Genomic DNA, 20,000 nt, shown 5'->3' with positions numbered 1-20,000 from the left:
ACTTTCACAGACTGTTCAACTGCCTAAATACGATTAGCTTCTTTGTTTATTAGTTGACAGGATATTTATTTGTACCTTTAAAAGCAAGAATATTTTTCACTGTAAGAGAAAGCAAAGAAATATTGACCTCATGAACAGTGTTTAAGGAAGCGCAAAGATGCAGTGCATATGCAGGCATGTTTATTAAAGCCATTACTCACATAAGAATACATGAGGGGCCCTGAGTGCAAAGATGTGAACGCATATGTGCACTGCTGCGTCCATTAAGACCTTTTGATTTGACTGCAATCTTTTGATAGTGAACCCAATAGTCCACGCAGCTTTTGTATTTTTGTGTCACAGGATGAGAAACAGCATAATGTCCCATAGGCTTGAGTACAACTGATTTGAATGTGTTTAACAAAACAGACACAGTTGATATTAGGTCAACATTGCGCCACGGGCAATGCAGCAAAAAGAGTCAGATGTGGGTGGGAGAGCTTTTCACTCTCCGCTTTTATTCTTTCCCTAATAGTTAAAAGGATCTGGTATGTATTTAAGCAACATAATAGTACACTACCTCAACAGCTTTTATCCTGTCTTAAGCTATAGTGTGTGGGATCCACGTGTGCACTCAGTCCCTCTCCTGCACTCACAAATGTAAGGTCACAGAGCCAACAAGCTCGAAAAGCTTGTAATGGAGAGCGTTTATGGGTAGTAATGCAACCCAAATACAGCACCATTCCGGCTCCAAATGTGATCATTTAATCAAAGTACAGATGCACAAAGTCTTCTTAAATAACCTTTGGATTTGGCTGTATTTGGGAATTATAAAGGCAAAGCTAGAGGCTGAGGGCCAAAGCAGATCACAGGGAAGGGATTTTCTGCATATCCTGATACAGTCAGTGAGTCGCTGGGCAGAGACTGTCAATGGCCCACCAATGCACCCTGTGGAATTAATTTATCAAACACTCAACAATAAAGGGAGAGTATTTAATGACATCAAGCCCGGCTTGATCTCAATAACACCTATATACAGAGCTGTGTATAGCAGCCACAGGGAGGTGCTATGGAGTAGATGCACCACTACAGTAGAAATCACATAAATACAACACACACTTCTTTTGTGCCATGAAAGCCAGTGGGTGCACCCAGTGACATCAGTGTAGGACTTCTGAAACAAACCCCGAGCCTCTAAGCTGCTACTGTACTTCCTCCATCTCAGACAGGCCTTTTCATCTCTTATCATCTTCTCTCTCCTGCTTCTCACTCAACTGCTTTTCTTTTCCACCCTCTGCCTGCCTCTATCCTTCCCCCTCAACTCTTCCCTACACACTGCCCTCCACTTTTTCTCCCCCCTCTTTTCATCTTTTCCCCTTCCACCTCCCCTCTCTCATCTTTTGCCCTCTCTTCCTCGGCCTCTGTCCTCGGTGCCAGCAGGATATTCCCCTGATTTAGATTTTCATTTCCCTCCTCTATCACACTGTTATCCCCTCTTCCTTGCAGCCTCCAGCCCCTGGTTTGCTTTTTGCCCTCCAGCTTTCATCACTCCATTTCTCTTCTTTCCTTAGCTTTCTCCACATTGCGTTTTCACAGCGTGTTACCTTGGGGATTTCAAGGAGGCTTAAAGAGAAGCTAGCTGTGAGAGTGTGTCTAAGTGTGTATATGTTGAGCGCCATTTTGTGTTTGCATGCACTTCAAATGGAAACAGGAGAAAAAAGCCCACTGTTGCCTAATTATCAGCAATTAAATGCTTACCAAAATGGTATCAGACCCTCTAAACACACACACAAACATACACGGGAGCATCCACACACACATATACTCACAAAGCATCCTGTGGGGCTGGAGATCAATATATCATTAATCTTTAACAGGGACTAAACGATTAAAACACGGCCAGCCAGACCCTCACAGCGCTAACACAGAGAGGGGGCTACGCTACATCTACAGGCCCGCCTCCCGCTGACGCTCACACACACATTATGGGCAGTGAGACATCGACCAAATTCTCAGGGAACTTGTGGACGTCCGTGTCTGTGACTGTGCGTTAGTGTGTATTAGTATTTTAAAAAGCAAATTACTCAAATGCAGCAAGAGGATGGGGGATTTGTCACGCAATATCCTCCTCAGTGAAAAGTTTAGAGCAAGTGTGTGTTCATGGGCATCTATGTTTGTGTGAAAAGATAGAAAGGAAAAAAGAAAAAAATCTCCATGATATGAATTTGTTTGTGTTTTGTTATGCCAAAATATATGCAGTTAAAGGGTTAAAAGTTGTGTTCAGCCAAACACTGGCGATTTGCTCAGCCAAGCAGCAAACGGGGGAAGGACTCCAAGGACTGGGAGGGTGCAGGGTTAGAGAGGGTTTGTGTGTGCTTTAAAGCGTTGCATTAAAATTTCAGATCACAGCACGCCACATAGTCAAGGACCCTGACTGCCTCAGGCTCACGAGTGAGTGAGCGAGCGAGTGTGTATACTTGTATATGAGTGCATGTGTGGATGTGGGCGGGCATGTGCTTATTAGCTTCTGTAAGCAAATGGGGCCCTACTATAAGTGTCTTTTCAAATGTGCTTTTTCTTCTGCCATGAAAGAAAGAGGCAGAAAAGGAAGCTTAAAGACAACTCAAGAAATGTAATATAGATAGGAGAAAGAGAAACTGGGAAGGCTGTCTGATGGGCAATAAAACCTATTGATTAGTGCCATTACACCGCACGCAATATTTTCCTATGGCCTTTCCTCTCACACACAACTCATAATGCAGATGGTAAAAGAAAGCGTGGGAGGTAGAAAGACAGAGAAAAGATATTCTGAGAAATACAGAAGATGTATTGATCCATTTTTTTTAACAGCCAATCAATTTAACAACTCTGGTGGGTTTGGGAGAGGCTAAGGGATTGGGTGGGATGGGATTGGGTAGGTTTTAAAAGCCAAGTTGATGCCCTTGAGAATTTTATAAACAGCTTTGGATTTAACAGAAGTTCACATTTCAAAGATAGTGTAATATGTTTTTAAGTACACCAATTATCAATAAAACACCAAATAATCCTCACTTCTACTTCCCAGAAATACAGATTTTTTTCTTTAAAGTTTTTTGGAAGAAGTTTGCCCGCTCGATTGGTTCCGGTTCCCACCGCTAACCCTGAGGAGACGAGGAGTGTGAATGTCATAAAGTGCCACTTCGCAGTGTGGAGTGCTGACATGGAAAAGCTTCTGTTCTCATCATGGCCACCACTAAAGATCAATAATGATAGATGCACACAGCTCAAGTAACTGAAGTCATCTTATATTTCAAGTCCTCTTAGTATACCTGTTTGGCTTTAAGTCTGAGTTCTTAAAGTGACTCATTTCTGTCACAACTCAGCTGAATCACACTCTTTACCATGCCATAAAAAAAGATACATTTATTTTCATGCTTTGCCGAGTCTGCAAAATACATTACAATCCCTTTCAGTATTTACAGTGCATGGGTAATGCTGGGATTTGGAGGCTGCTTAGAGTTGTGGGAGACATTCCAGCTGTTAGGGAGAGAGAGGGGTGGGGGTGTCCAGGGAGGGAGATTCACTAAACAGGATGATTAAGTCAGGAACAGAATATGGAGGAGCCAGAGGGGAGAAGTTGACTGCAAACAGACATGTAGATCAGGAAAACACATACTTTGCTGTAGATTCCTCGTCATACTTTGTCTTCAAATCAAAGAGCTCAGCCTGAGTTGTTTCAAGTGCTGAAAAAGATGGGGAAAAACAGCCAGCTGTGAAGTTCCCTGCCACATGTAAGTCACCAAACAAAGGACTTCACATACTTTCCCAATGAGTTATGAAAACAGCAATGTTAAATGTAGTACATTTTAAGTAGTGTTTTGTCTTCTTTTTGTTGAAGGTTTCTAAAGGACGAAAGCCGCCGCCGCCACCATCTCATCAAGTCACACTTGTCGCATCTATATGAACCACATTATTTTAATAACATGCCAAGAATAAATGGTAAGAGAAATATTAAAGAAGAAAAAATATTCATAGGTCAACTCCAATGTCTTTTCAGTAATAAGTGTGTTTTATTTGAGCATGTTTATGAAAAAACAAGAACAAACAAAGAAACAAATGGGTTTGGAAGACTGAATGGATGGTACCTGTCTGTAGGGACTGGACCTTGTGCTCAGCCTCTTCCAATCTTGAGGACATGGAATCCTGGTTCTCTTGGAGTTTCCTATAAATTCAACAAACAGAGGCCAGGGAGTAAAAGTCACAGTTAAGAGAGATCATGAGTCAGTTAATCTTAGGTTCACACTTTTTAGCAACTGCTGCTATTCTCTATTTTCCCACCATTTCTATAGTGTTTTCCACACTAAAAAATTCACCCAACACAACCCACTCCTCATTAAGCAGCCCTATTAGGCAGGAATGTCTGGCCACTGGGGCACGCTGCACCCGGGGGGGTGAAGGGAAGCGAGGGTTGAGGGAGGGCGGCAGAAACCACACGGATAAAATAGATTCATTCTTGGCATATAAAAAGTTGGGCTCTGTAGAGAAATTGCCAGTACATGTAAAAACATCAATAATCTAGCACAAAGACTGTCTTTATGACAGGCTTTGCTCCTCCTACTCCACCAATCTCCCTCTCCTGTCATCTCTAGATTTTTTCTGAGCCTTCTACTTCATCCTTTCATCTCCATGTCCCTCTCTCTCCTCATCTCGCTTCTTACAAGATAAAATGCATCAGGAGGTGCCATCCATTTAGTACCCCTCTCAGACACAGGAAGTTAGCCCTCTGCAGACAGGAAGAGGCCTATAAAACTCTGACGTACAGGAAATACAGCTGGACAATTGATCTTCTACTGCAAGTCTTAAAAGGCTTTAATAAACCTTCACAAAGCTAACAACATAGCAAAATAAGGGACAATATCAGGCTTGTGGTGTTAATTTAATAAACAAAAATCTTATATAAATTATTTAAATGAGAATCTTCTTTATTAAATACCAACGTTCACAAAAAAAGATCTCTCTGCTTTCAGATAATTAGGCCTCTTTCAAATAAAATTACACTCGAATGGTTTTTAGTAAATATATCATCATCATATCTGCATGGTGTAGCACTAAAACTGCATATTAAACATGGTTGAAAACACTATCCACTATACTGTGTTGCTGAATTCTTCTTTCAGTGTCCTGAATTTAATCAGTTCATTATAAGTTTACCGGTTCGCACCAGCTAATATGACTGCTCATCATTTAGACACTGCGCGACTGTTTATTTATTCTATTAATTCAAAATGCAAGAACAGCCAACGTTCATGTTAATATGAGCTCACAGTTAAGATGAACTTGTCAGCATCAAATTAGTCTGGATTATCTGGGCAAGTCGGGAGAAAAGAATTCCACATCAGATGTTAACTGAAATAATGTTGCTGCCCACATCTCAAGCAATTAGGTTAATTGCCTTTACGTGGAACTGTTCTTCTGGGAAGAGGCTGTATTCAGCATTCTTGGTTTTGTACGAGTTAATACCTCATTTCAGCAGTTGGATTAATTTATTTCTATTTTATGTTCGCAAAATACGTAGCAGGATCTCTGAGCTATTAATTACAGCCGGACTCTGTGTTTCATCTTACTTGAAAAGGTAGTGATCCAATTTATCTGAATAAAGTGACAGTTAAGTCAACCAATCATTTGGTAAGCTTTACTTATTTATATTTCAGACCTGGTAAATGAACATGGAAGAAAATACAACTGCAGAAAAGTAAGTAAGGATATGCTGCATTGATTCTAACAAATATAATCTTCTCAATTTAAATGAGATATTTTATATAATTAAATATGTAAGAGGAAAACATGAGCAATAGCATAATTCTTTCACTGTTATGTATTTTAAAAAAGACTTAAAGAAGTATTTAAAAAGACTTTATTAAGCCGTGAATACTTTTATGCAATCTCAAATCTTAAATACATCAAAGATTAGAGTAGACAGCTCTGCTTGGGTGCACAAAGACAGATTTAAAATAGCTAAATAATACCAGTTATTATATGAAACACAAAAAGTTTTACCTCTCCTTCTCTGCATAGTCGTTGTGTAGCTGGAGCTGCTTTTCTTGAGCCAGGTTCTCTGCTTGATTCTTTAGAGACTGCTCGTACTCACGGATCTTCTCCTTCAAGGCCTTAATGGTCACCTCTGTAGAAAGGTCAGGGCAGAAAGACGAGAGCAGAATAAAAGGAGGAAGCGTGAAAATTGTAGCAATTTGTGAATTGTAGTGAGTTGTAGGTGATGTATGGAAACAGTGACAAGGATGTTTTTGATGGGGTGTTTCTGACTTTTGCTAAAGCTTGAGGACCAGCATTTCATATCCCATATTTTGCCTCGGTCAGCACAGACAAAGAACATGGCCCTTATGGCTCCAGTCTAATCTTTACGTCCGTGACTGGTACAGAATATTCAGCGCTCACCAGCAGCAGATATGCTGAATTCATTAGGGCAGCATTAGTAGTGAAACCCCATAACCTGCTGACGGCTGAACTCTGTATGGGGCAGCCTGAAATAAATCTAACACATAACTGGAGTAATAAACATACGTCTGAATCTGTGTGTGTGTGTGTGTGTGTGTGTGTGTGTGTGTGTGTGTTTGTGCGTTTCTCAGAGAAAGATATAAGTAAGTGAGACAATGATGTAGAGCAATGTTGCCTGCTGCCTTTGACTGAGGGCTCTTAGTGCTGTGTGTGTGTGTGTGTGTGCGTGTGTGTGATTTAAACTCCAGTCTCACTGCTCTGACACATAATCAATAGAGGAGAGTCCCCTTAGAGCCCTCTTACCCCTTAACTGCTTAACTGAACTTTAAACATTTAGGTTGCAGGGATCAATGGCCTCTGCACTCTGTGTGTCTCTGTGTGTGTGCATGTGCAAGTGTGCGGGCTGGTCTGCCTGTGTGTTTAACAGGAGTGGGAGTTCCACAGTGTGTTTTGGGGTTTAAATATCCCCCATCTATTGAGGCGGGAAGAAGGGATAAAGGATGAGGGAACAGGAAAATCAATGGCAGAATGGAACCCTGCCGCTATCGAGCTGTTCCAATTAACTCTCGCTGAGGAAAAGGGGGATTCCAAAACATTCCCCACTCACTCGCTCACTCACTCCTTTTCGACTGAAATTGCACCACTTTTATTACCGTTTCATACTCATCTTTCTGCCTTTGTCAGTTTTTCCATCCTTCTTTCCTCCCAGAGGCAGCCTGTCGTTTTTTATTCATGAAACTGTGCCTCATGTTTTTTTCTCCTCTTCAAAATCTATTTGAAAATGTAAAACCTTGTACATTTTTGTGCGTTTCTGAAAAATGTATGAGTCATTAAAAATGTTCAAATATGGACTCAACTCTTTAAAAAGCCTCTAAGTAGAATTGTTTGTTCTGATATTTGCATTCAGAAGGTCTTCTTATATCAAAAAGCAGAGATAATGATAACAGCATATTTAAAGTGCAGCTAAACTCTTGTGGCAAAAAAAAATAGTTTCAGATTCACACAAAATGAATTTATGCTCCAATGTTTTTATGTCCATGATTAATCTACACACTTAACTTTTATTTGTTAAGGAGATCAGATTTCTTTAAACTAGGAGCAACATTGAAACTTGCACAGAATTTATTTATCCTAAAAACAACTCTCTGAAGGAGCGAGACGCATTAAGCAAATTTAACAATCTTGTAAATAATGTGAGAACAGCATCACTTATTATGGCTGACTGTAGTTTTAACCTGCAAGAATTTTCATGCTTCAAGTTTTTTTTTACTCATTTGCATATACATTAACACTGAAGTCTCTGAAGTTTATTCTTACAGTATAAATATAATCCATGTTTATATTTGGCAGCATTTTTTTTGTAATGTGTGCTCATCAAGGTGCTGCCTATGTTTGCCATGCCACGTTTTAAGAGACATAAATCTCAAGACTTGCATTTTTTTTTCTGAAAAGATAAAAGTATGAAATAGAAATGCATTTATTTCAAATCACATGAGCAACATAAATGCACAAACCTTTCATTGTGACTAATGAGAGGTAAAATATTAAATTTATGTACCAGGTTGGCAAAGTCTGCTTAGCCTTAAACTAGGCTTTCATATTATGAAAGTGGCTTGTTTTTTTCCCGCTGTAAACTTCCATTTTGACATATCCTGCTACAGGATATCCACTCAGTTTTCAATTAAATTTGCTTAAAAAAAAAAAAAAAAAAAGTCTACATCATTTTCCCATCATCATTCTTTACAAGAAGACGACTCAGCTGAAGGAGTTATTTCTGCAAACCTGTTGAGCTGAATGAGCTGACTGTATTTGGAGACTGACTATGTATTCAGTTGATGATTCAGACAAATGTGTTTTTATGTTTGATCAAGCTTCGGAGCAAAGTTGATTTTTCACACTACCATCTACTGGTAAACAGAATATTAAATAAGGTCATAATCACAAGGATTTCACTGAGACTTGCTTTGCAGATCAACCCTTTAGTCACTCATGTTCTCAAGTTGATGTTTCAATCAGCAAAACTCCCACTTTAAAACATTAAAACCGATAATCTTCACAACACTTAATAAGTAAAAATGGGATACTTTGATTCGTCTGACCTACATCAAAGACCCCCCTGAAAGTCAGAAGCATCCCAAAAGGTGTGCCTCTGCATGTGTCTGTCTCTAACCTTGGTTTTTAACCTCTGCGAACTCTTTGTTGTAGTCCTCCAGTGTCTCTCGAAGTTTGGTGTTCTCTGTCTCAATGTCGTGCATTCTCTGGAGCTTCAGCTGCAGCTGCTGAGCCAGCTCCAACACAGGTACAGGGTCTGGGGGAGAAAATACACACCATGTTAACACAGTGCAAAGCAGATTAGACAAGTAAGGGCGGTGAGGTGGTGTAGTGTGCTAGGAATAACTTCAGTCAAGGCCCTGTGAGAGTGAGTGTTTGCCCGGGTGAAGTGTCCTTGAGCAAGGCGATGAATCTAACGGCTTCAGGATACAGGATAAATGTGTTGGAGCCGACCCTAACCTTTGACCTGGCTATGCAGACTCCAGAAAGAACCAAAAACAGATCACAATTATCAGAGATTTTATGCTGAAGTTCTTTCAATGCAGATTCCCTGATGCACCTACAGCTCAGAGCTTGACATTTAATTTGATCATTAATAAATGATCAAAAGAATCTGTGTATATTTTAACAGACATGAAGAAATGTGGTGCATGAAATTCAGGTAAATATTTCATAAGGTTTTTTTTTCCTCTATAGCACGCTTTCCCTTTTTTTTTCATTAAGACAAGTTGCAGTTTTATTATTATGTTGTAAATACATGGTCACAATAATTTACTCTGTCTACATCTAATGGTCAATGAAACCTCCTGACCTACATGTGCTTTAACCTTTACCAGCCAGATCTGATAAAACAACACTATGATTGGGCCCAGTTTTCTCATATAATAATACTGGATTAACTGGATCAATCTGGTTTGGGTTTGAATGCAAAACATAACTTTTGATTAGAAAAAACAAAAAAGAAAATATATGATACTGGCAACACAAACTGTTAACATAGCAAAAGGTCATGGTTAGTTTTTACATTGTGCATCAACAAAACTTGCTCTACGAAATCTAATAAATGATACACTATCAGCTTTTGTATCAAGACGTTATCGTTATGAGCTAAATGCTGTCTTTGTACAGGAAAATAAAAGCTCACGCATCAACTGCTGACACAGCAGGAGAAATGGATGATAGATACCAGGAGAGGCAGACAAACACAGATGAGACACACTAACAGGAATGATTACTGAGCTATGATCAGTTTAAGTGTTCACTATGATGAAGCTTGAAAGCAAACAGGAAGAGAAACATGGTAGCAGACAGCTGGACAAAGTGGAGATGTAAAAACAGGCAACAAAAAAGGTAAATTAGAGATTAAATAAACAGAGACAGAAGGAAGAAAGACAGTCTTTCTAGAGGCATTTTACCAACAACTCTGAACACACAGCAGGGTTAACTGTCAGTGTGATGAAGAGAGCCCTGTCACTCAGGCCAATCACATCTGATTGGTGCTCATGGGTGGCAGACTGGTGACAGGCAGCCAAGAGACGCAGGCGACGCTCATCAGCATGCCAGCTAAAAGAGCAGTTTATGCATGTGTGTGTTTATGTGTGTGTGTTGTACAGATAAGAGGAACTGACAGCTTACAGCTGGGGGTAAGGGCTGTGTGTGTGTGTGTGTGTGTGTGTGTGTGTGTGTGTGTGTGTGTGTGTGTGTGTGTGTGTGTGTGTGTGCGCGTGTCTCATGTCTGACGCAGTTAGATATCTTAACTACGCTAATGAGAGATCAGCAGAGAACGATTGGGGAATTTCATGCCGATTTTATTCTGTCAAGGTGACACACCATGCAGGGCTACACTGACACAGACTCACATTTACCTTCACAGAATTGTGTGTTCACTTAAAATCTCACAAATACTAAGTAACATAACAGCATGCCCTGAATTTAGACTCCTATCTGCTTTGGCGTCCTTGGAAATTAACTTTCTCTTCCTCTTATCAAACTTTTGTCCTTCATGTAGACCCTCCCCCTCTTTCAAATCAACTGCATGGCCTGTTAAAAGCGGTTTGACTTGTAGGCCACTGGTGTTGAACGATCACGCCAGACACCTTTAATCTAAAGCAGAGCACACTGGGCTGACTAACCAGGCCTTCAGCTGACAGAAGACAGAACAAAACACACTGTTTCCTCTTTCAAGACTGCTGCATTAGTCAGGCTGGTCTGTGTCGGTGTGCGTGTGTGCATCAGGCATTACATCATTGTCTCGCTGCGAGTTAAGAATAGCCCCGTCAGAGCTAGCGCTGACTTATTGGGAGCAGTACAATCCAAAGATATTACTGTAGGTCTATCCATGTGGGAATATGATGACCTCCTTACGCTATAGATGAACTCAACTCCTCTCACTTCTACATACACATTCCCTCCAGGGCTCCAAAACAGCTAAAAAATCTCCAACCAGCAGCACTGTGACTGTGTGTTCTGTAACCCTTCTTTGTCACTGTGTGCTGAGTGTGTGTACACTTCGCTATAGCCGGTCGTGAGCACACTTGTCATCCATATCAGAATGCACCTTCTGCTAAGACCATCTAAAAGCTACACCAGTGGGAATGAGATCTCGCAGGGACATATTAAAGCATTGCACACACATGGATGAATAGTCAAGGAGCACCAGAGGGGCGGTGTCATGCTCACCCCTCTCCCTTCTTTCGTCACCATGGAAAAGGAAGGGTTCTCCTGATCATGTCCTAAACTTGAAATATCTGAAAAGACGCTTTGAGATATAGAAAGCAGTCTTACCTGGGACATCAATTAATTTTTTGTACACATTCAAGAAGGCGGCCTCTGCTTCTTTACTTCTCTTACTCAAGGCATCGATCTGCAAGGATGAGAAACAAGTTAATTATGAGTAATAACAGCTCAAATTTCAATGTTAAATCCTTTCACCCCAAAGGAAGGTTATTTAATTCACAATCAGAAGAGTCTAAATATCTGGTTTTTCTCACTATGCATTGGTATGTTGCATGCAATCACGGCTATCTTGACAGAAGCTGCTTTGGCGTTTTCCCGTGAAGCCAGTTCAGCTGTTCAGCCGCTGATAGATGCATTTTGTTTGCCGTGTGCCTGTGCATGTCCACGTCTGTCTGTCCTCGAGTCCGTTAGTACATTGTGTGTGCATGTGCGCGTGTGCAAAAGTGTGTTCGTTTCCCCTCCAGCACGCTGACATCATTAAACAGCTGGCTCAGTCTTTCCAGCCACAGCAGGGGCAGATTATTCAGTCAGCTCTTAGCAGCAATACAGTGTGGATCCATTACTGAGGTAGCCATTAACACAAGAGGGCACGGCATGTATTCCATCACAGATATTATTGAAATGGACAGCATTAGGATAGATCCATAAGAGATTAATTCAAAAAATCACACCGAGGAAGTTTTACAGTGTTGTCAATGCTGATACATGAGGCAATGAGCTGCTGCTATAGTCTCTGTGTCACATTTCAATATGAGAAGCAGACAGAGTGGGCGAAACGCATCTGAAATCAAGTCTAAATCGAGGGAAACAGATGCCAAATAAAGACATTCAGATGGTGCTACTGTACTGGGCAGAGCTACAGCTGACTATTCTGGCTCACGAACTCAGACTAAACAGGCTTGTGTTTCTCTTCCATCTCCTCCAGCGCATTCACAAAGAGAAAAAGAATAAAGACAAAAGCCTATATAAGTCCAAATATAAAGTCTTCACATTCCCAGCCAAGCCAGTAGTGTAGTTGATGGGTGGTTTAGGGGTTCTTGCCACTGTAAACAGAGCGGGCTACATGTAATACTGCCTGCGCTCCTATGGGAACCTAATAAATCTCTTCACATGGCTTTGATTCATCTCAAGTTTTTTAGCCGCAAAACATCTGGCCCTGAGTAGGCTGGTGCCAGCACCCCCACCCCCCACCCCCCCTCTTTTATTTCTCCATCTTTCTCTGTCTATCTCTTGCCACTTCCATGTTTTCTGACTCATTCTTTTTCTTCTCCCTCAATCTTTTTTAGCATCAGTCTTTCTCACATGTTTCTGTGTCACACACATAAGTCTTACACTCTTTTTCTCTCTAACACACACACAAACACAACCCCAACAATATAACTCATTCTAGCATTATAGTGTACTTTACCCTTTTCAAGTGCTGTGCAACACTGAGTGATCAGGATACTCAAATGCATGACCACTAATGGGAGATTACATACGTTAAGTACTAATACCTCTGACACAGCAATGTCAAACTTGTTTCAAAATGTGTGTGTATTTGTGTGTGATCAGAGATTACAAGTAGGACAACACAAACTCATGATAAAGAAGAAGCGCGCACACACACAAAAAAAAAAATTATCTGCCGATGGCAGTGAAGGAAACCATCTGCATGACTGTACAATGACTGGGCCAAGGTCAGTGGTACAGCAGCTTTATATAGCCCAACATGGGAGGCAGGAAATAGACATTTAATGTAGGACACACCCTACAGTTAAAGGCAGGTTAACTGAAGGACCAGAGCCATTAGAAGACCACCCAGGATTTGCAAATACAACCCTGCTGTTTCAAACTGCAGCTCTTTTAACCAATCCCAATGACATCTGCTATTACATGCTCCCCTGCCCCCATCCTAGGCAACACACGCACACACAAACCAAGCACAACAAATGAACTGACACAAATGATACCTCACCAGTATTGGTGGGTTACCGATGAGAAGTGCTTACAATCGCAAAAGGTATCCCTGACACATCCACACACACAAACACATACGCACATACGTCAGCACCTTGTGCCACCATCACTCAGCACTGCCTCACTCCCATATCTAACCCATAGTGTGTGAAGGGCATCAGGCTGACCTGTGCGCATGTGTGCATGTGTGTGTGTGTGGCCCCAGTGGAGTCTGATAAGGGGAGGCTATGGGAAGCAGAGACTGAAGCCTTGGATAATGGAAAAGCTTATCTGATCGATGAACCAACAAGAAACACTGTGCATGCAACACACACACGCAAACACACACATAACCCGTTTACCAAACTGAGGCCTTGTGGAAACTGTACTGTTATTGGTAATAATTATCACCCAAGGGCATCCACCTTTCAATGACAAAGATTAAACAAAGTATCAAGACCTCCATGTTCCTGGACTAAAAACTTTTGATTGCTCTGCTGAGCTCCACATCGACTTAGTAAAGATTCTCGCTCCTGGGTGAACTGCTCAAGGATGAGTTAGTGTGGGACTCCAATAGAACCCCTTTGGTTTCTGGTGCTGTCTTGTCCTTGATCAAAGGACTGAGCGGTAAGCAAACAAAGACAGGCTAAAATTACACATTCTCAGAGAGACTCATGTAGTGGCATGCAAGCGTGCAGAATAGTTGCCTGATTGATGGGCTGTTCTGAGACTGGCGCGGGTGTACAGTATTATCTCAATAATCATAAGATAATGTCTTACTCAGTTCCGCGACCACCCACTGCGCGTCTCAGCGTGTTCTGGTGAGCACACTGTCGAGGTGTGTCAACATAAGGATGGTGGAAACAGCTGACAAAGCCCCAATTATACTGCTGCTGTTTCTATTCTCTAAATAGACTGTGGATCATCAGCAGAACATGGTGAAACCACTATAAATTATAGCATTTTTTACATAACCACTAGTTGTGGTTGTTGCTCTAACACAAGAATATGGAAACTAACCCAGTGTTAAACTGTAATATTCTATAGCCAAGAGCAAAGCAGGGCTGTCACCATCTATTCAGATGATTTTGCTTGAATACATGTGTGTGCTTGTGCTAGTGTGTGTGTGTGTGTGTACCCACCCACCCCAAATAAAGGCCCAGTCTGAACCAGCCGTTTCCACTCCTACCCTCTGACTTTCACATATGGGAGTGAACTGGAAATGCATGGCTGCCAGTAAGGAGGGGTCATGATGGAATTAGGCCAATATGATGGAGGAGGATATACAGAGGAATATTAGGTATATAGGCACATGAGCATAGAGGTCATCACTGATTGGTCAGGATAAATCAAAACAGTGTAAAGCATTAAATTAAATAAGTAAATAAATGTGCCACAATAAAGGAAAAATGTCTCATGATCCAGCAAATCCCCGAGACAAAAAAATAAATAACCCAACTGAATAATGCAGACATACAAAGTCTGAGGAAATAGCAGCAGTGAGTTGTGACTGGCTAGAGCTGGGGTTTTGTGGCGACCTTTTTTTTTTTTTTTTTTTTTTTTTTTTTTTTTGCAGGATGCAATTTAAACACACCCTCGGGCTACAAGACTTCATGAATAGGACAGAAAATCAAGAGCAGAGCAGAGCGAAGCAAAGAAGGAGAGGAAAGAGGGGAAATGAGATAGTTGCAAGACAACGAACAGGAGATGGTGGAGAGAAGAAATGACAATTTAAAAAGGAAAGATGAAAAAAGTAAAGAAGGGCAATAAGAGTGGAAGCAGGAGCATTCCATAAATGTCAAACAGGCCTTATAAAAAGCATTGTTTAAATACAAGACTATGTTGCCCAACACTTTTTAATACAAACCCCCAATAAACTCACCTCTCCTTGGAAGCTCTTAAGCAAAGGGGCGACCTGTTTCCGTAAATCCTACAAATAAATAAAAAGTAAAGAAGTTTAGCAAGATTTTAGAGAAATATATGATAACGATGTACAAAAAGAAAAAAAAAACAAACAGTAGGGCATATCTTTATCTAAATCACTTATTGGAAGTGAATTACATCTATTCCTGCCATAACCAATGAACATAATGTGGTTCGTCAGTGATGAAGATGAAAGTGGGGAGGAGGCCAGATTTGTACCCTTGGGTGCTCTGGTAGACTGTGCTTCTCATGAGAACAGGTGCAGCACCACCTGGGCCACCCAGAGGCACTACTAGCACGTGCGAGTCAGCGAGAGAATGAGCCACAGAGCAGGCCTGACAGTTAATGCAAATTGTCTTAGCGGCACACCAGGTTTTTACTATAAAGCTAATGCTTTTCATCCTCCAAGTCCCATTGCATGACTTTCCAGTACGTGTCAGCAGTTTCAGATTAGATAGCCAGTGGAGTATGTATCAGGGGAACATGCAAATCACCATGCTGTTAGTCGAGGCTGCGTTTTGACAAACTGAACTGGAGCGTATGGTAAAAAGTGCTGCAGAAGAGGACATTCTGTACTGGAACATCTGATTTTGCGCAGTTTGTGGACTTGTACTTGCAAAACTGCCTCACGAAGAAAGGGCAACGACAGATGCGTGTTCAGGAGACACTCCACTTTTAAGAACTAAACTAAAAGCCTATGAGAGAAATGCATAGAGCGTGCATCCCAAGCTGACCTGTGACCAGTGTCTGGAGTTGGACTAATCCCAGGTTGGTCCAGACAGGCAGCTTGTCTGGGGTCGAGGACAGGTCATGACCTCTATGACCCTGCCTCTTTGTTACCTCATCAGGGGTCGTTGTGGCTGTTTGTCTGGGCCAATTCAATATTCCCCTCTTGTGGATAATGGCCTGCACCCCACACGCCTCTCATCAGGCTTTCCCTCGCCCGCAAATACACACACAAAACACATCAAATGCTTGACTGTTCTCTGCTAAATTATCAGCAAACGCTGAATAAGGATTTAAAGTAATTTCCATTTTATTTTAAAGTACTTTCCATTTGCTTGTCACAACCAAATAAAATATTCTCAGGCATCTAACCACGTCAGCACCTTGTTATTGCCATATCCTACACTTAAAAGTGTGTTATCACTCTAATCTAGTCTAGTGGTCAAACAATAATAACTTTTGTACAAATCGCAATGTTCAGATTTTGTTAAGAAAGTGTCTGCATGAGGAGTCCACTTAAGATAGCCAATTGTTTACAAAAAAGCATCAGAATTTAGATTATTCTATTGAAAAGTTGATTCAATAAAGTTATGTTTTAAATGATTATCCGCCACTGACTTTTGCTTGCAACCTTGAGGCCACACAGACAGAAGGAAAATATGCAGCACCCAAAAACAAACACATTCAAATAACATACAGCAGCAAGCTATTTCTGCTGGACACTGGAGCTCTGAACCCCTTCAGTCCACTCTCGAGTGCTCCTCCCCCCCCTCCCAAAGATTTATGACCATATAACATAACAATGCACACAGACACCATGGTCAATCTGTGTGTGGATATGTGTGTGTGTGTGTGTGTGTGTGTGTGTGTGTGTGTGTGTGTGTGTATAGTGAGGGGAGTGGAGGGGCCCAGGCAGCAGGAGATGGATGGCTGGTGTGTAAGCTGCCGGCAGACAGCAGACAGGCCAGCCTGAGGAATCCTCCAGGGAGTATGGAACTCCCATTCGCTGTCTGTCTGCCCTGCAGCTAAACACAAACGTGTGTACGTGCACATACACACACATACACACAAAGTTGTTTTACTACCACTGCCTCTGGCTAGCAATCTTTGGGGCATTTTACAACCATTCCCACCCTTTACTTTATAACACTGGTAGAGCAGTCTTGACTAACTAAAAGGAAATTAAGAACATGATGAATAATTTAAGTAACTTAGGAAGCACAGTCAGATGTAGTCTCAGAAAAATTCAACAGTGTGTCAGTCTTAATGAATTATGAAAACTTTGTTTTCACGCTGCATTTCTTTGCACTACTTTCAAATTGCTACAAAAGCCACTGTGTGAGTGTATGTGTGTTATTATGCACACCATGAGTGCAGTTCATGCCGAGTACAGCTCAGCAGACGAGACACAGTCAACGTGGGCCGGTCTCCTGGTTGTTGAATAATGGATCAGAGACGGACTCCCGCTCAGCTTAATGCAGTCTGATCTGATGTGACTGTGATCTCCGTTGACTGGTGCAGACCACAGAGAGCTGACAGCCCCCTCTATGGGCTGGTCAACCACACACAGCCATGTGCATGACAGAAAATACAGCTCCGCAAATGCACACAAGACGATCAGGGCATTTTCAATCAAGCGCAGGCCATCACATGTTATGAGGCAGCCTACTTGGTAGGCAGCCTTGATGCTTCTGTACTTCCAAACGCCCAGAGTTTTAGTACTGATTCCTATTGAGCCTGTTACAGCCCTGTAATGAATCCTGTCGCTCGTCTGGCCTGGCTTAGATTCCTCCTCCACATACCAGGGAGATGCCAGGGGCCACACAGACGCCAAAGGAGCCTTCCTAAATCACAGCCTTGTTACACTGATGAATGTGTGCGTCCTGTTCTGTGATCTAGACTATCTGCCTCTGTGTTTGTGCCTTTTCTCCTTTGCATGTTTTCTTTGTATGCACAACTCTCGCCCTCCGCATGTGCTCGTCTTTTCTTCTGTGTTGTGAGTTATCTGGTTATACTTGGAAATTATACTAAAGATGAATGTGTAGGGTGAAGTGAAATTAGTATCTTTTATATGCAGGTACAGATCTCTCTGGTGTATATTTCTCTATAATGGGTGGGCTACATGCCGAAGTCAACCGTCACAATTCTCATCCTGTGGTAACTATAATAGGCCCACTGTCAACTCCACAGAGAGTTGACAATTTTCTATCCACTGTCTACACCATTCATACATAATTCATACTACCATCAATAATTCACCATGGTGACATTACCAATAATAACACAACAATACTTTGTTTTCACTGTCAGGTTTGAAATGTGTTGCCTTGGTAACAGAGATGAAACAAATATTCCCAGGAGGAGTGATGGGAACAGAGGAACAGGACAGAATTCCCTCCTGATCCCACTTAGTAGTGTTGTCACACTCTTTCTTTCTTTCTTTCCCTCCTGCTCAGCCTTCCTCTGCCTCTCTGTCTTTTCTCCCTCTCCCATACACACTCACAAACTACACTTTCTGTTCGCATAAAAAACTAGGTCAGATAATACAAACTCCTGAGGGGGTTTCTGTTTTGTCTCTTTAGGATTTCAGGGAAACTAATGGAGAGACTATTTTAGGGAGCCAAGCCTGCATCTCTTCACCGTCTAACCCTCCCATTCTAACTCGGTAAATAATCACAGCAGCATTCATGAAAAGGAAAATAGATTCAGAGAAACGATGTGGTAAACCATGGCTGTTCAAAGTATTGCTGTGGCAATATGTGATTTTCTTACCTCTGGAGTGGTCTTCTTGAACTCTCGGCTCAGGTCGATCAGTTTCTTCCTGGACTGTTCGCTCTCGTCCTGTCTGTTGGCAAGCTGTGTGGCGGTGGCGTCTAGTTCTTTCTGCAACACAGACAAGCAACTTTTTTCAGTTTCTTTAGTACTTTTTGTCATATCAAAATTAAAAATAGTCATTGCAGTGAAAAAAAAAAAAAAAACAGGAGCAGTTTTCTGACAATGCAGCACTCTGATCTGGCAAACTGCAGACACCCCACTCAGCTTCAGCTGAGCCAGTCTGTTGCAGCAGCAGCAGAGAGCATACCCACAACACCCTTGTTCAGCCAAGAAAAACTCTGTTACACCAGTGGTTTGATCTATTACTACTGCAAGCAATATCTGAGCCTTTCAGCCTGTCACTCAGCCAGTTACCACTGTGCCTTCCACGTAAACTTCTGTAGCAATAGGCCACAGTTAGTACGCATCTGACTCACAGCAATTAACTGTCAGTTGCAGATGACTCCTCCCCCTCGCAACAACACAACAGCACAATTATCAACAACAGTGTTGTCAAGGCTGAACTTTGACCCGCCTTTCGCCACATTCATTTTGCATTTTTATTAATAGCTATTCATGGGACTTGTGCCAGAAGATGGATCGAGTGCTGTCATTAACAAGGCTTTCAGACCTTGTAAAGATTGTATCTGTCTCTGCTGAGAGTGTGACTATTGCAGGATTTTGTTTCTGTTGGATTCTTGCCCTTCGTCATGTTCACTCCCTTTTTCCTCTGTCAAAAAAAAAAAAAAAAAAAAAAAAAAAAAAACTCTCGGCAGATCATCCACTCACTCATTCAACTAGCCATCTTCACAGTTTTAAATCTCTTTTACTCCATCTCCCTCTGTTCTCCCCTTATCTACCCCTACACCCCACCCCCCTCTTCCATCCACCTCCTGTGAGGCCGCCCACCCCTGAGAGTGATTAAACGCTGCTGAAGGGCCGTTATACTAACTAACACACTAATCATTTAATACACACATTACCACAGGGGCCCTTGCGGCTCAGTCTGCTGACAAGGTCCCAAAACACACTCACGCATACATGCCCACCTCTCCAAATTGCCCACACCCCCAAAACACACAAAAAAATTCAAGCCTCTAAAGAAATAGAGTGATCAAGTACTAATTAGGAGATTTTTTTTCTCCCCCATCAGCATTAAGTTTAATTCCCTGACCAGTTGTGATCTTCTTTTATCCACACACAAGAAAAAAAAAAGAAAAAGAAAAAAGAAAATGGACTTGTTTAGTTGTTTTCTGCAATGCATTTTACGCAGCAGCACAGGATGGAAAAACTAAAATAAAATTTTTTTTTTAAAAAACGCTCACTTGCTTTCATGCCAT

At 41.6% G+C, this 20,000-nt stretch overlaps 1 protein-coding gene across 3 annotated transcripts in view; it reads right to left on the bottom strand.

Moving 5' to 3' along the window:
- cux1b (cut-like homeobox 1b) overlaps positions 1–20,000 on the bottom strand; it is a 63,119-nt gene that overhangs the window by 25,528 nt on the left and 17,591 nt on the right. For all 3 annotated transcript variants that reach the window (XM_079246369.1, XM_079246367.1, XM_079246368.1), the window contains exons 2-8: positions 18,619–18,729; positions 15,080–15,127; positions 11,308–11,386; positions 8,642–8,779; positions 6,016–6,139; positions 4,104–4,180; positions 3,635–3,701 (exon numbers count right to left, since the gene is read on the bottom strand). In XM_079246369.1, coding sequence (XP_079102495.1) covers positions 3,635–3,701; positions 4,104–4,180; positions 6,016–6,139; positions 8,642–8,779; positions 11,308–11,386; positions 15,080–15,127; positions 18,619–18,729 — 644 coding nt within the window. The remainder of the gene's footprint in view (positions 1–3,634; positions 3,702–4,103; positions 4,181–6,015; positions 6,140–8,641; positions 8,780–11,307; positions 11,387–15,079; positions 15,128–18,618; positions 18,730–20,000) is intronic.

Source organism: Telmatherina bonti (assembly GCF_933228915.1).
Source record: "Telmatherina bonti genome assembly, chromosome: 9".
In the NCBI taxonomy this organism is placed as follows: domain Eukaryota; kingdom Metazoa; phylum Chordata; class Actinopteri; order Atheriniformes; family Telmatherinidae; genus Telmatherina; species Telmatherina bonti.
The sequence above is the reverse complement of the archived record's forward strand: the minus strand, read 5'-3'. Positions and strand labels throughout refer to the sequence as shown.